The 13,888-nt window shown below is 36.5% G+C and overlaps 3 protein-coding genes across 3 annotated transcripts; all 3 read left to right on the top strand.

Moving 5' to 3' along the window:
* Positions 1 to 258: 258 nt before the first annotated feature.
* On the top strand, positions 259 to 5,381 carry LOC129321262 (hexokinase-1). The gene is given in 10 exon segments (XM_054966980.1): positions 259 to 918; positions 1,745 to 1,895; positions 1,979 to 2,161; positions 2,484 to 2,558; positions 2,749 to 2,904; positions 3,021 to 3,119; positions 3,193 to 3,323; positions 4,497 to 4,578; positions 4,749 to 4,812; positions 4,815 to 5,381. Coding segments are annotated over 10 exon segments (1,512 nt in total). The 5' UTR covers positions 259 to 628; the 3' UTR covers positions 5,096 to 5,381.
* Positions 5,382 to 11,710: 6,329 nt separating this feature from the next.
* On the top strand, positions 11,711 to 12,547 carry LOC129301689 (uncharacterized; the record flags this gene model as incomplete). The annotated part of the gene is made up of 1 exon (XM_054940283.1): positions 11,711 to 12,547. A coding segment is annotated over exon 1 (720 nt), but the record flags the coding sequence as incomplete, so codon positions are not given.
* Positions 12,545 to 13,888, top strand: LOC129309759 (rRNA methyltransferase 1, mitochondrial). Its single transcript, XM_054951503.1, is given in 2 exon segments — positions 12,545 to 12,685; positions 12,688 to 13,888. Coding segments are annotated over 2 exon segments (1,146 nt in total). The 5' UTR covers positions 12,545 to 12,552; the 3' UTR covers positions 13,701 to 13,888.

The raw sequence follows: 13,888 nt of genomic DNA, 5'->3' as shown, positions 1-13,888 counted from the left end.
AAAAAAAAAACACCTGCTTGACAAATGGCATCTCAAAGAGGGTGTTATCGTAATTAGAATTTTGTTCGTTGACTCCATAAATATTTCATTGATCACGCGCCGGCGACCTTCACTTGCCCAGATGCCATTAAAGCTGTCGTGTTTTTAAAAGCCGCGTGAAAATGAAAATTTGAGAACCATTTAAAGGTTCCTGGTCGTGTTACAAATTTTTATATTTATTAATTATTACTATTGTTATTTGACTATCTCTGTTTGTTACCTCATATCCTGCAATAGAACGTGATAGTTTTCCGAAAGGATTCTACCTCAACCACTCTGATCTAGGGTTTTTTACTTTTTTATTTGACTTTAATTTAATTTAATTATTTTCCAATTTTCTGTTTCCTCCTCTTTTTAGTTTTTACCTTCGTCCCCTTCTCTGTGGTGCTGTCATTTTCTGACCCTCGTCAAGACCGTGAGCATTAATAAGAATTTTTGAGCCACCAAGAGTTCCCCGAAGTTCGACCTGAGCTCATCGGGATTTCCTTCTCCGAAGAAAAAGTTTGCTGCTTTGACGGTATTCGGTTCATTGAGTAAGCGCGTGGGTCTTTGTTAACGTGGTTAAGGAGCGTGATTGGGGGTGAAGCTGATGATGGGTAAGGTGGCAGTGGGAGCAACAATCGCTTGTGCTGCGGCGGCTTGTGCGGCAGCGGTTTGTGCGGCGGCGGCGCTTCTGGTGCGCCACCGCATGAGGAGCTCGGGGAAGTTGTCTCGTGCCATAGCTATACTGAAAGAGTTAGAGGAGAAGTGTGGGACCCCAATTGGCAAGCTTAAGCAGGTTGCTGACGCCATGGACGTTGAGATGCACGCTGGTCTCGCATCTGAAGGTGGGAGCAAGCTCAAGATGTTGATCAGCTATGTTGATAATCTCCCGTCTGGGTTCGTAAATTTATTTTCTTCCTGTTCAATTCTCAAAAAACGGAAACGCGTTTTTGATTGGAACGATTACTATGTCTAAGTAATTTATGCAAAAAAAGGATCGCGTTTTTCCTCTCTTCCTGTTCAACTCAAGTGTCCTTTCCTAAACTCAGAAGATAATTTATGCAAGTCTACTGAATAGAGAGGGCTAATTGATTGAGATATGCAAGGATCAAGTTTCCTTTCGGATTCAAGAGCTATCTATCTAGGGTTGATAACTCTTTTGCTTGCTGGCGCTTCTGTTCCCTCCGGTTATGTAGATATATTTTTGGGCATCCTTTTGAGCAGTTTTTATCTAGATCGATCCACTCTCATATAACTAGGCCTGTTCTTTTAGAAAATGGAGACTTTCACCTTTTTTGCTTTCTTCGCATTTCTTGGTTATTATTCATTTAATTAATTATCTCGACCATTTTGATTAAACTTCTGAAGGTTCTGAGCTCGCTGATTTTGGCTGACTGAATTCTTGAGTCTTCACCGAGTAGCCATGTGTAACCATTTTTTTTATTTTTGTTAGTTATCCAGTAATTATCTTTCAATCAATCATGATTATGGTGATAGTCACTGACTAGATGTGTATTAGACAATGTATCACCAATCATTGCATACTTTTCTCTGTGTCGTGAAAAAATTACAGCCAGAATGTAGAAATATACTACTTGAATGATACGATATTGTATCACATTTTATTTGATGGGAGAAATATAAATTTCAGCCATGTGAGTTTGAAATTTTTTAAGCATTGTTCCTTGTTGTGCAAATCCCATATTTTATCCATTGTTTCTAGGGATGAGAAAGGAATCTTCTATGCTTTGGATCTTGGTGGGACAAATTTTCGTGTGCTTCGTGTACAGCTGGGAGGAAAAGAAAAGGGAGTTGTCCACGCAGAGTCTAAAGAAGTTTCAATTCCTCCTCATTTGATGACTGGCTCTTCAGAGGTAAGCCTCTGATGAGAAACTGTATCCAATTAATTTGCATACAATAATGTGCCACTGAGATGCATTAATTCAAGTGATTTCAGGCATTGTTTGATTTTATAGCACGAGCTCTTGCAAGATTCATTGATTCAGAACCTGAAGCTTTTCATCCGCCCCCAGGCAGACAAAGAGAACTGGGTTTTACATTCTCATTCCCAGTGAGGCAGACATCAATTGCTTCTGGGACACTAATTAAATGGACCAAGGGATTCAATATTGAAGATGCGGTGAATCTTTTTACTTTGATTCGTTTGTGTTCAACTTTCGTTGTATTACCATTCTTGTTTTGTTGTGAAGACTTCAATACATGCATAAGTATTCTCTATCTGTTAGAGACACTAACAACCCCCTATCTTTTGTTGTACTGAATTTCTGTAGTTTAGATACTCCTATGCTAACTAAGTTATGGTAAACATGCATATCATATTTACATCTTTTCACAGAAAGAGTTATCTTTTAGTAATCTTCTCTTCAGTTCTCAGCATCGACTCTTCAGGTATAATAATCTGATTGTTATTCCTTAATGGACTTTGTTTGGCTTGTTTGTAGATCGGGGAAGATGTGGTGAGAGAACTAACCAAGTCTATGGGAAAAATTGGCATTGACATGCGGGTCTCAGCTCTAGTCAGTTCCACTTCCATCCCTTTAGTTTCTTTTCTTTTTTCCCCCCTCCAAGTCTGGCTATGAGGATGATGATTCTCATTCTATGTCTGAGGAAAAATTTGGAGTTATGAGGTTTTTGTATTTACTATCATTTTTATTGGTAATTTGATGTCTCAGGTAGAAAACAATACATAATAGTGATTTGATACAGGTTAATGATACCATCGGAACTTTAGCTGGAGGCAGATTCCACAATCCGGATGTCGTTGCTGCTGTGATTCTTGGTACTGGAACAAATGCTGCATATGTAGAGCGTGCACAAGCTATTCCAAAGTGGCATGGTCCTCTGCCAAAATCAGGGGAGATGGTAAGGATGTTGTAAGTCTAATTTCCTGTGTGATAGACCTGTCTTTATGACAAGACTAAGAGACAGCTGGTGATAAGTTGGTGTTGAGTCAAACACATTACTTTTTAATTACATAGGTTATAAACATGGAGTGGGGTAATTTCCGGTCCTCACATCTTCCTCTGACAGAATACGATCACTTGTTAGATGAAGAGAGCTTAAACCCTGGAGAGCAGGTACTGATCATCCACCATGAATTTAAATGACAAATGTGCCATCTATGTAACACTTTGCCACTATTATTTGCAGATATTTGAAAAGATAATTTCTGGCATGTACTTGGGGGAGATTGTACGGAGAGTTTTATTGAAGATGGCTGAAGAAGCTGACTTCTTTGGAGATACTGTCCCTCCAAAGTTAGAACAACCGTTCATACTTAGGTGTGATAATTCATACAATTAAACCTCAACATCTACAAGCCTAGGTTGACGATTGTTTATATTGGTATCTGCCTTCTTTGTTGCTGGAGAGGTGTTTGCTTGGGCATCTACCTGGTCAGCAATGGTTTTGTTTGATGCTTTATCCTGCTTATTAGTTGCTGTAGTTTCAGTGTTGAAAATGCACCATCCCTGTTTACACTTAGGTCCTGTTTGCTTGCTGGAAAAGAATGGATTAAAAAAAAATAAAGATAAAAATACGATGATCAAGATGTGGATAAGAGATAAATCAATCATGTTTATGAGGGGGGTGGGTAATTTAAATCATGAGGTTAAGAGTTATGACTTCTGAAATTTGTGGTGGATGTAGTGATTCTCACATTTGGGGTATGTGGTATTGAGTTTTTTTATGTTTACCATGAGAGCAGAGGATCATTACATCTTTCATTTTTGTTTGCATTGTTGACATCACTAATTTTATCTCATTCTGCTTCCTAATTTGAGATATAAGAAATTGTAAAAGTCCTAGTGACGGCAGCTCATCATTGAGGAAGCCAAAATGTTTCTTTTTGAATTTTGATATCTCCGCCTGTTCTGTTAACTTTGATTATGGAGAGGTAATTGAATGTGCTCATAGGCTAGCTAAGTTGGGCCATGGTAGTTGTGTTAATTTTTGTACCTATGATCGTGCGCCCCCTTGTGTCTTTAAGTTGGTTGATATTGATAGGAAAGGAATTGCAAGACATTATTCTGATTGAATTGATTATGGCTTCCCGTATTGATTAAAAAAAATAGTGATGGCAACTCCTTTTTCATTTCTTCCTTGATACTTCTAGCAAAGTGAGCATACAATTTTTTTTTTTCCTTTACTTCTCATTTCAGTTATTCCAATTCTGATTCCTGCCATTTTTTGGAAACTCAAGTGTGTACCCATGTTCTAAATTTATTCTGAGAAAGAAAAGAAAAAAGGGGGGGGGGTTACAGGACAGTTGTACAAAATGTAAAAGTACTGGTGGAAACTTGCTTTTGCATGTTTCTTTAAACTTGTGGCTGATCATATTTTCATTTTTTAATCATCCATTTTTGAATTGTATAACTATGCAGTGGAGCACATCGCTTTTTAATGGCGTGTTTAAGCTTTTGAGCTTTTTCACTAATCTGTTTTGGGATGTATAGGACACCTGACATGTCTGCTATGCATGATGATACCTCTCCAGATCTGAAAGTGGTTGGAGACAAATTGAGGGATATACTAGAGGTACGTACGCTTTAGTTTCTGTTTCATACTTGATGTGCAGGTTTTCTGGTCGTACTTAGCACATGTCATCCTCACTTATTGCATGTCATCCAATTCATTTTCTAGAAGCAGCACACACACACATTAATGATAAGTGGAGAAAGTTCAGTGGTTTTCCCCCTTTTGGTCAGGTTCCTAATGTATCCCTTAAGACAAGGAAGATTGTTCTTGAAGTCTGTGACATTGTTGCTACTCGTGGGGCCGCCTTTCTGCTGCTGGCATTCTAGGCATCCTCAAGAAAATGGGAAGGGACACGGTAAAGGCTGGGGAGAAGCAGAGGACAGTGATAGCATTGGATGGAGGATTGTTCGAACACTACGCTAAATTCAGAAGTTGCTTGGAGAGTACCATGAAGGAGTTGTTGGGAGATGAGGTGGCTGAGACCATCGCCATTGAGCAATCTAACGATGGCTCTGGCATTGGAGCAGCGCTGCTCGCGGCTTCTCATTCCCAGTATTTGGGATTTGAAGAGTCCTGAAAATTTGATTAAAGCCGACGTCAAGATGTGTAATATGTTCATTTTTTTCTAGCATAAATCATTAGTTTCGACGGAGCTTTTAACCACGGGACTGTGCTGGAGTCCTCTTGGAAAGTTTAATCAAGGACTCTGTTTATTTTTACTGCAACTTGTAGTGGCTGCTATATTTTTGGTTGCAGGAATAAAAGTGGGAAATGTAAACTATACTTGAGGAGTCACATTATCCGGAGTGTTAGTGTAATCTGTTTTCGCTCGAGAATAAATCGGGACACGATGAATGGTTTTATTTCCGGGCATAAGTTATCGGGGGAGAGTTGTGTTTTGTGGGCAAAGCTCAATGAGTTGAATTTTTTTTTTTTTTAAGGAACGATGCTCAATAATTTGATTATCTTCGATCAAGTCTAAATGACTGTAATATCTTATTCAACTTCTCTATGTGAAAAATAATTATATTAACGGAGTTACATATAGAGCTGTTGGATGAGTTTAGTTAAATTAAGATGAAGAAAACACAGATACAGAAATGTGTAAAAAGCACACAAGGCCTAATGAATGTTGTTACTATATAAAGAGAAAGGGTGAAAACCCTAATAGACAAAGGGGAGCCACGTGTGGCTTAGGATAAGAATAAAAGAATAAATTACAATTCTATACAAATAAATATCTACAAAAGCTAAAGTGGGCTGGGTAAGTATTAAGCCTTTGTATTATTTATTAGTTGAATATGATTAGGCCAAGATAGTTTCATCTAGTCTCATCTTAACATGCCCCCTCAAATGAGAGGCTGGAGACTTTCGAAGCCTAAGTTTGTTCCTAAGAGTAAGAAATTGTGAGTGATTCATTGCCTTAGTGAAAATAATAGGCGTGTTTTCAATTGAAGGGACATATTGAACAACCAGCTGCTTGTTCATTACTTTGTCACTGATGAAGTGTACATCAAGCTTGATGTGCTTGGTCCTTGCATGATACACGGGATTTGAGGCAAGAGTAGAAGCACCCAAATTGTCGCACCAAGCTACAGGTGTGTGATCAAGTTTCAATATAATTTCAAAAATCAATGATTGCAATCAAGTAAGTAGTCGCAAGATCAACTAAAGATCGATATTCTAATTTTGTGCTTAACCTAGCTACTGTCCATTGCTCTTTACCAAACCATGCAATCAAAGAATTACCTAAAAAAATGCAATGCCCTCCAAAATGATTTTCTATCATCCACACGCATAGCCCAGTCAGCATTGGAAAAGCCTTAAAGATTGAGTTGGAGCTCAATCTAATGTGCATGGTTAAATAAGAAGAACCTTTTAGGTATCGTAACAATTTCTTCATAGCTTGCTTGCAAATGCTTATCAATATGTGATTGAAGAAATTTGCTGAGTTTATTGACTGCATACATAATATCTGGTTGAGTATTAACCAAATGCTATAGAGCACTAACAATTTATCTATATAGAGTAGGATTCGAAAGTGGAACACTGTCATAAGTAGATAGGTAGATTGGTGTGGGCACTAGCACACACTTTTCCATCCTACATTTCTTTAATATTTTGAGTATGTACTTATCTAGCCTGAGATACAGTCTAATAGAATCCCTATAGGCTTCTACTTTAAGAAAATGATGACGATTTCCTAGATTTTTAAATGGAAATAGGCATTTAGATCCTTAACAAGCATTATAAGCGTGTAAGAATTATTGCTTGTGATGATTCTATCATCTACATACACCAAGCAAAATAGAATACTATTTTTCACCTTGAGAAAGAACAAAGAACTATCTCATTTAAAATGAATGAAATTCCAACCAAGTAGAGTATTTTTTAGCCTTTTAAACCATGCTCGCGAAGCTTGTTTCAAGCATAAATTGCTCTATTGAGTAAGCAAATATGATTATGAAATCTTTTATCAGTAAAACCTTCAAGTTACTTCGTTAAAACTTTTTCATGAAGAAAACCATTTAAGAAGGCATTGTTAATACCAATTTGTCTAAGTTGCCATTTACAACTCATAGCCATAATAAGAATGAATCCTAAAGTAGAAGGCTTTAAAACAAGGGTAAAACAAGGCTAAAGATTTCATCATAAGCTATCCCTAGATGCTGTTAAAAGCCCTTGGCAACTAAGTGTGCTTTAGCCTTTAGGAAGTTACCATTAGGGCTATACTTACTTTTAGATACCCATTTATAGTCTATAGGTCTTCCTTTTCTTATATAAGGTACCAAGGTCTAAGTTTTATTTTTACAAGAGCATCAAACTCATTAATCATGGCTTTTCTCCAAATATTGTTGAATTGTAATAGTTCAAGAACAAGCTTATTTTCAGAATCAGTTATCAATCTAACATAAGGAGTTTTTTATTTGAGAATACCTAATTTGCTCCTAGTGACAATATGATATTTGTTATGTACATCATTTTGTCTCTTCTAGTTTCATCTGCTATAACATGCTCTATGTGGAATCAGGTGCTGCTGAAAAATTAGATATGGTCTGATGTCTTACTTAAACCTTAGTACATGAAGACTGAATCTATGTAGGGTCAAAACTTGTGTTGTCTTCCTTTATTTCTTCAATTCAAACTCATGAACTAGACTGGGGAGAACCAAGTTCTTGATTATTGATTAAAGAGATATTGGTACAAGTTAATTTTGAGAATTCAAAGAGTTTGAATCTATGCTTTGATTGACAGTTGAATAAATAGAAGGTACATTTGCTAATGAAACCTTAAAAAATTACTGTGGATGAATTTTCACATCAGGTGCCTTCCTTTTATTAAGAAAACCACCATTTGTAAAAGGAAGTGATAGCTTGTTAGACTCAACATTTCAAGACAAGTACACTTTTCCTGTAAGGCTGAGACAATGAAATCCCTTATAATGATTACTATGCCCTAGAAATACACACCTTATGGTTTGAAATTGGAGCTTATAGTTGTTATAGGCTCTTGGGCAAGGATAGCATGCAGAACCAAATACCCTTAAATTGCCATACTATGGATATTTAACGAAGAGCCTTTGATAGGGAGAAATGCCTCTTAAAACAAGAGTAGGAAGTTTATTAATCAATTCTGTAGTAGTATGAAATGCTTTGCACCAATAAAACAAGGGCATGTGAGCTTGAGCAAGTAAAGCTAGTCTAACCTCCACAATGTGTCTATGCTTTCTTTTAGCTCTCCCATTTTGAGGAAGAAGTATGTGGGCAACAATGATAAAAGTGAATTCTAGCGTTCTATACTATTTTAGTGAAACTTCTACATTCTCCTTCTAGTTACTTTAGATAGCTTTAATCTTCTTCTTAAACTGAGTTTCAACATATTGCTTAAATTTAAGAAACATATGTAAAGCTTCATCCTTAGTTTTTAAAGGAAAATCCTACAATAGTGACTGAAATCATTCAAAAAATAAAATATAATTTCTATAACCATTCAAATATTGAAAAGGGGAAGGTCCCTATAAATTTGTGTGGATGAGGTCAAGAGGGTGAGAAGTATGAGAAATAGAAACCTTGAAGGGAAGACAATAGGACTTGCCATATTTTTATGATTGACAAAACAAAGGTTCACCTTTTCTCATTGATTTTCACATTATAATCACCAATGATTTGTTTCAAAATCTTGTTATTAAGGTGAAAAAGTCTACAATGCCAAAGTCTCCTAATAGAATTACTAGAACTAGTGCCACTAGAATGGCCAATAGTATTATTCTTGTTGTGTCCAACTTGTATAACCAAGAGAGGCTCTTTAGAAGTCCCAAATTGTTGTTTAATTTGAATGACCCGCACTACATCTAGTTTGTAAAGTCCTCCTTTACTTCTCACCCTTTAAAGCAGAGTTGCTTGAGTTCCTTGTTTCCTCATGATAGAACCATGAGAGTTAAAAAATGCTGAAACATCATTATCAACATATAACTTAGGAATACTAAGTAAGTTTTTCTTAGCAAAAGGAGCATATAAAATATGTTTGAGAACAACTTTTTGATCAGGGACATTTTGAATCTTAGAAGAGCCTATTTGTTCAACCCTTATATCATGACCATTTGCAACAAATAACTTGGTCTTATAATCATTTTTCATTACATTTCAAGTTTGGAAGCATCATTAGTGACATGTATTGTAGCCCTACTATCTAGATACCAAGATTCATCATTAATAACCTCTGGTGAAGCATGGAACACATTATTTTGACTGGTATTGGCATCATCAAATAGACTCTTAGAGATGGTAGGTGGCTTAAAGGAATGATCAAAGTGTTTGAAACAATTCTTCATATGGTGGCTTGGTTTATCACATAGTGCATAAGGAGTTTTGTCACTACCCCTACGACCACTACACCTACCATGACCTTTAGCAAAACATCCACCATGAGTTCCTCACTAACTACCATGAGATGAGTTAGCAAGGGTTAAATTAGCAAATTGAAAGGACACATTACTTTGAGTGATCTGCATAAGCTGATCAAGTCAGGATTCAAAGGTTAAAAGGGAAGAATGAAACTCAATCTAGCTGATATCCTCTTTTTTGGGCAAGTTGAACCACAATGGGGTTACACTCCCTATCTAAACCAGCCATGATTTGAAGCAAGAGGTCTAAATGTGGTATTGGACTACCAACAAGAGAAAGACCATCAGAGATTTTTCTTCATTTTTATGAGATACTCCTACATAGATAAGGACCCCTTTCTGGTTTATTGGAGCTCAACATAAAGCATCAGAATTCTAGCTTTGTTTTGAGTGCCTATAATCTTATGAGTAGCATGCCACAAACCAATTGAGGTGAAAATGTTAGACATTTCAAAAGAAACATTTATAATTATAGTGTTCGAGAGCCAATCAAATAAAAGCTGATCTATAGCAACCCAATTCTCAAAATCAGGATTGAGTTTAGAGACATTATTCTTCACAATAAATTGAGGCGGACAGATACTGGTGTCATCAATGAAGCTTTTGAGTTTATGGCCTTTAATGATAGGAAGAAGATGAGTAGACCAAAGTGTAAATTTGGTTCAGTCAAGCTTAACCAAGCATCCTTGAGAAGGACTAAACAACCTTGTCAAGAGTTTTGGCAAATTGGATGCAGAGACAAGAGAACTTTGTAAATGCGAAGGTGTTTTTGAATTTAGGGGACCTCTCGTTAGCCATGGCAGCTAGCCTGTGTCAGCTCTAATAGCAAGATAAGGAAAACACAAATATGGAAATGTGTAAAAGGCACACAAGGCTCAATGAATATGGTTGCTACATAAAGGGGAAGGGTAAAAACCCTAATACACAGATGGGAGCCACGTGTAGCTCAAGATAAGGATGAAAGAATAAATTACAATTATTTTGCATAAGTAAATATCTACAGAAGCTGAAGTGGTTTGGATAAGTATTAGGCCTTTGGTGTATTATTTATTAGTTGAATACGATTAGGCCAAGATGGTTTCATCTTAACATATTAAAACAGAGAACTTTAATTTATAATGGTATATGTATTTGAAGATCTTGAATAGGAAAATTATAATTTAAAAAAAATATTATGATTTTATAATTTTATTTGCCCAAGTGATATGAAGCATTGATACTTAAAAAAAAAAAATCCTTTGAATCTAAAATGGTACTCGTATTATATCTTATGATATTTTGTTATGCATCACATGTTTATATTACAATTTTTTTCCACAAAAACTCGTGCATTGTCAAAGTAAGTATTTGAAAAAGTAAGTATTTGAAAAATTATGCTGCTTTTGATAATTTATAATGCTTTCCAAAAATCACCAACGAATCCATTTTAATTTTAATTTTGCGTAAAAGAGTAAATTGATATATAGATTATGAATAAATGGGTGTTTGAGATTATAAATTTATTTTTGATATAACATTTCTCTTCAATTAATATTCAAAGATTTAAAATAGTGAGCAATAAAACTTTTTTAATCGTATTTATGTAATTTTTGAATTAAACTTAGTTTTGTTAAGGGTATAAGTAAATTGCTACTCCCTTCATTTAAAAATAAAAAATATTTTTAATTAAATCTTACTTTCAATAAAATAGTTATCTACTTTTCAACTAACTTTATTTTTTTAATTTATTTTTATTAAATATCCTACAATAAATATAACGTTATTATTCAATAGGAACACTTTAAAAAAAGTAATAATTACACTTTAAAAAGTTAAAAATATTTTATATTTTTTAATATTTAACTATTTAAAAAATATTTTATATTTTTAAACGAAAGGAATATATTTTTAAAAGTTAAATTGTGACGTCATATCAAAAATGATTTGAGAGTTGAGAATATTCACCTATAATTCAGGAATCAATTAGTTATTTTACCCTTTAATTTTAATGAAATATTGTCAATGAATCTCGCAGAGAGAGGTGCTTTGATTTAGTGTAATTCCCCTCAATTAAAAAAATCCTGCTAACATTTTTCTGCCATTCGTTGGATTATACTCAAGAGTTTTGTTTTGTACCAGCATTACCATCTTAATCTCAGAAAGCAGCGTCGTTGTGTACCGGATCGACTGCCCTAATTCCCTAAATATTCCCGGGCTCGGCTCAGGCGTCGGGAAGGGGGTCCAACTTAGCAATGGAAAGTGGATAAGATATTTCCATTTTAGCTCTGAAACCCACGAAACTCCTATATCAGGTAGGCGTAGGTATTTTGATTCTCCTTATATCTATCTTTTATCGGCCCTGAGACTCGTCTCTGGGCTTTACTCTCCGAGATACAGTTTCTTTCTTTTTTGTTGTTGTTGTATAAAATGTATACCAACCTGACCAGAGCGCAGGGTTTCCCGCGGGTTGCTAAGATTTCTTCGGGATTCAAATGCTTCCAATCGTCCCACGCGCTAAAGACCCAATATTTACCATTTTGTTCAACTCCGACACCCTCTCTGAGTCATATGTTAAAGAATCCCAATTTTTGTTCACATAAGGCCAGTAATAAAATCGGAAGCTTCTGTTTGATGAACCCAGTGAAGCATTCAACCGAATTGCTGCATGGGACCTTGGAAATGGGAAAACTAGTGAGTTGCAGGCAAGTCTCGTATGGGTTGCCGCTAAAAATTTCTGGATGTTATTGCTTTTCATTGTGGCCGAGAAGTTGGTCAACTTCTTACGCTGGAAAAGTTAACGAAGGGATTAATGTGGGAAGAGCGGGAAAGCAACTTCCTTGGTTAGTTTCAAATGAAGCTAAGGAAGCTAAAGAGTCTGGGAAGACAAAAATGACAAATATTGGGGGCTCCATTCAAGAAGAATCAGCAAAGAAGGAAAAGGAATTTGGTAACAGTTCTGCTGTGGAGGAATCACTGAAGAGGTCAGGGAAGGTAAATTACAGATCCTCTTGGGAAGAATCAATTCCAAGGTTAGAGAATTTGACAATGGCAGAATCTGGACATTCTTCTTACCAGGCAGCAGCAGGTAACTTTTCTAAAACAGGTGATATTTCTGCTGTAGCAATTAAAGGAAGTAGGAACGGGTCAATTAGATGGTGGGAGAACGGAGAAGTGATTATGGTGGCAGGCATGGGAAGTTTGATGATGATGATGAAGCAGGTGATGATGAATTAGAGGAGGCCATTGACGATCCAAGGTGGGATAACATAAAAAATACATTCAAGGGATGGCGCAAGGAAGAGCTAGACCGGATAGACCTGAGCTTCGGAGATGGAATAAGCAGGAAAATTGGGGTAGAAGGACATGGAAAGAGGCCGCACAATCAACTGTGCCTAAGATTGTTGGTGAGGGAGTCTATGGAGTTGGACCAGTTTTGGCTGCATTATCAGCTGGAAGAAGAGAATTCTATGCATTGTACGTGCAAGAAGGACTGGAGTTGAGTAGCAACAACAGGAAGAAGAAGGACAAGAAAGGATTCGAGAGAGTTCTGAAGATTGCTGAAAATATTGGTTTAAGTGTTAAAGAAGCATCGAAGCATGACCTTAATATGGTGGTTGATAACCGCCCTCATCAGGGTTTAGTGTTAGATGCTTCACCATTGGAGATGGTAAAAGTAAAAGAAATGGATCCTATTTCTGTTGAGGAAGGGCGAGGTTGCCTTTGGGTAGCCTTGGACGAGGTTACTGATCCTCAAAATTTGGGGGCCATAATTAGGTCTGCTTATTATTTTGGAGCTTCTGGGATAGTGTTATGTGCAAAAAACTCTGCCCCGTTGAGCGGTGTTGTAAGCAAAGCAAGTGCAGGCTCTCTTGAATTAATGGAGCTCAGATATTGCAAGAATATGATGCAGTTTCTAGTGTCTTCATCTGAAAACGGTTGGCGAGTTCTTGGGGGTTCTGTGTCCTCAAAAGCTGTTTCCTTGGATGAGATTGGTCCTGGTCCACCTACTATTCTTGTTTTGGGCAGTGAGGGCACCGGTTTGAGACCTTTGGTTGAGAAATCATGTACTCATTTAGTTAGGATTCCTGGGAATATTCCCGTTGACTTAGCTGCTAGTGAATTAGATGGTGAAGCTACTGGTTTGAATTGTGAGATTTCTGGTAAAGAGTTCCAATCGTTTTTAGCTGTGGAAAGCTTAAATGTTAGTGTTGCAGCAGGAGTGCTTCTTCATCATTTAATTGGAAAAAAGTTAGATGCATCATTGCCATATGTGTGTAGTCAGAGTGATGCACTTGAATAAGAGTTGGAAGATCCCTGGATGCATACATTGACTTACTTTGTGCTACTCTGAGTTTTTCTTGGTGGAGCCTTGTTTGTTTCTTTGAATATTGCATAGCTTGTCGTCTCATTGATCATGCATTCATGTTACATGTATAATATTTTTAGAACCGAAGTTGGTTTATAATTATGACTGTCTTTTCACTGAAA

This window comes from Prosopis cineraria, unplaced genomic scaffold, assembly GCF_029017545.1.
Source record: "Prosopis cineraria cultivar Desert tree isolate PC_DT_omini unplaced genomic scaffold, ASM2901754v1 PC1, whole genome shotgun sequence".
Classification (NCBI taxonomy): Eukaryota; Viridiplantae; Streptophyta; class Magnoliopsida; order Fabales; family Fabaceae; genus Prosopis; species Prosopis cineraria.
Note: the sequence above shows the minus strand (reverse complement) of the source record. Positions and strands in the feature narration are given on the sequence as shown.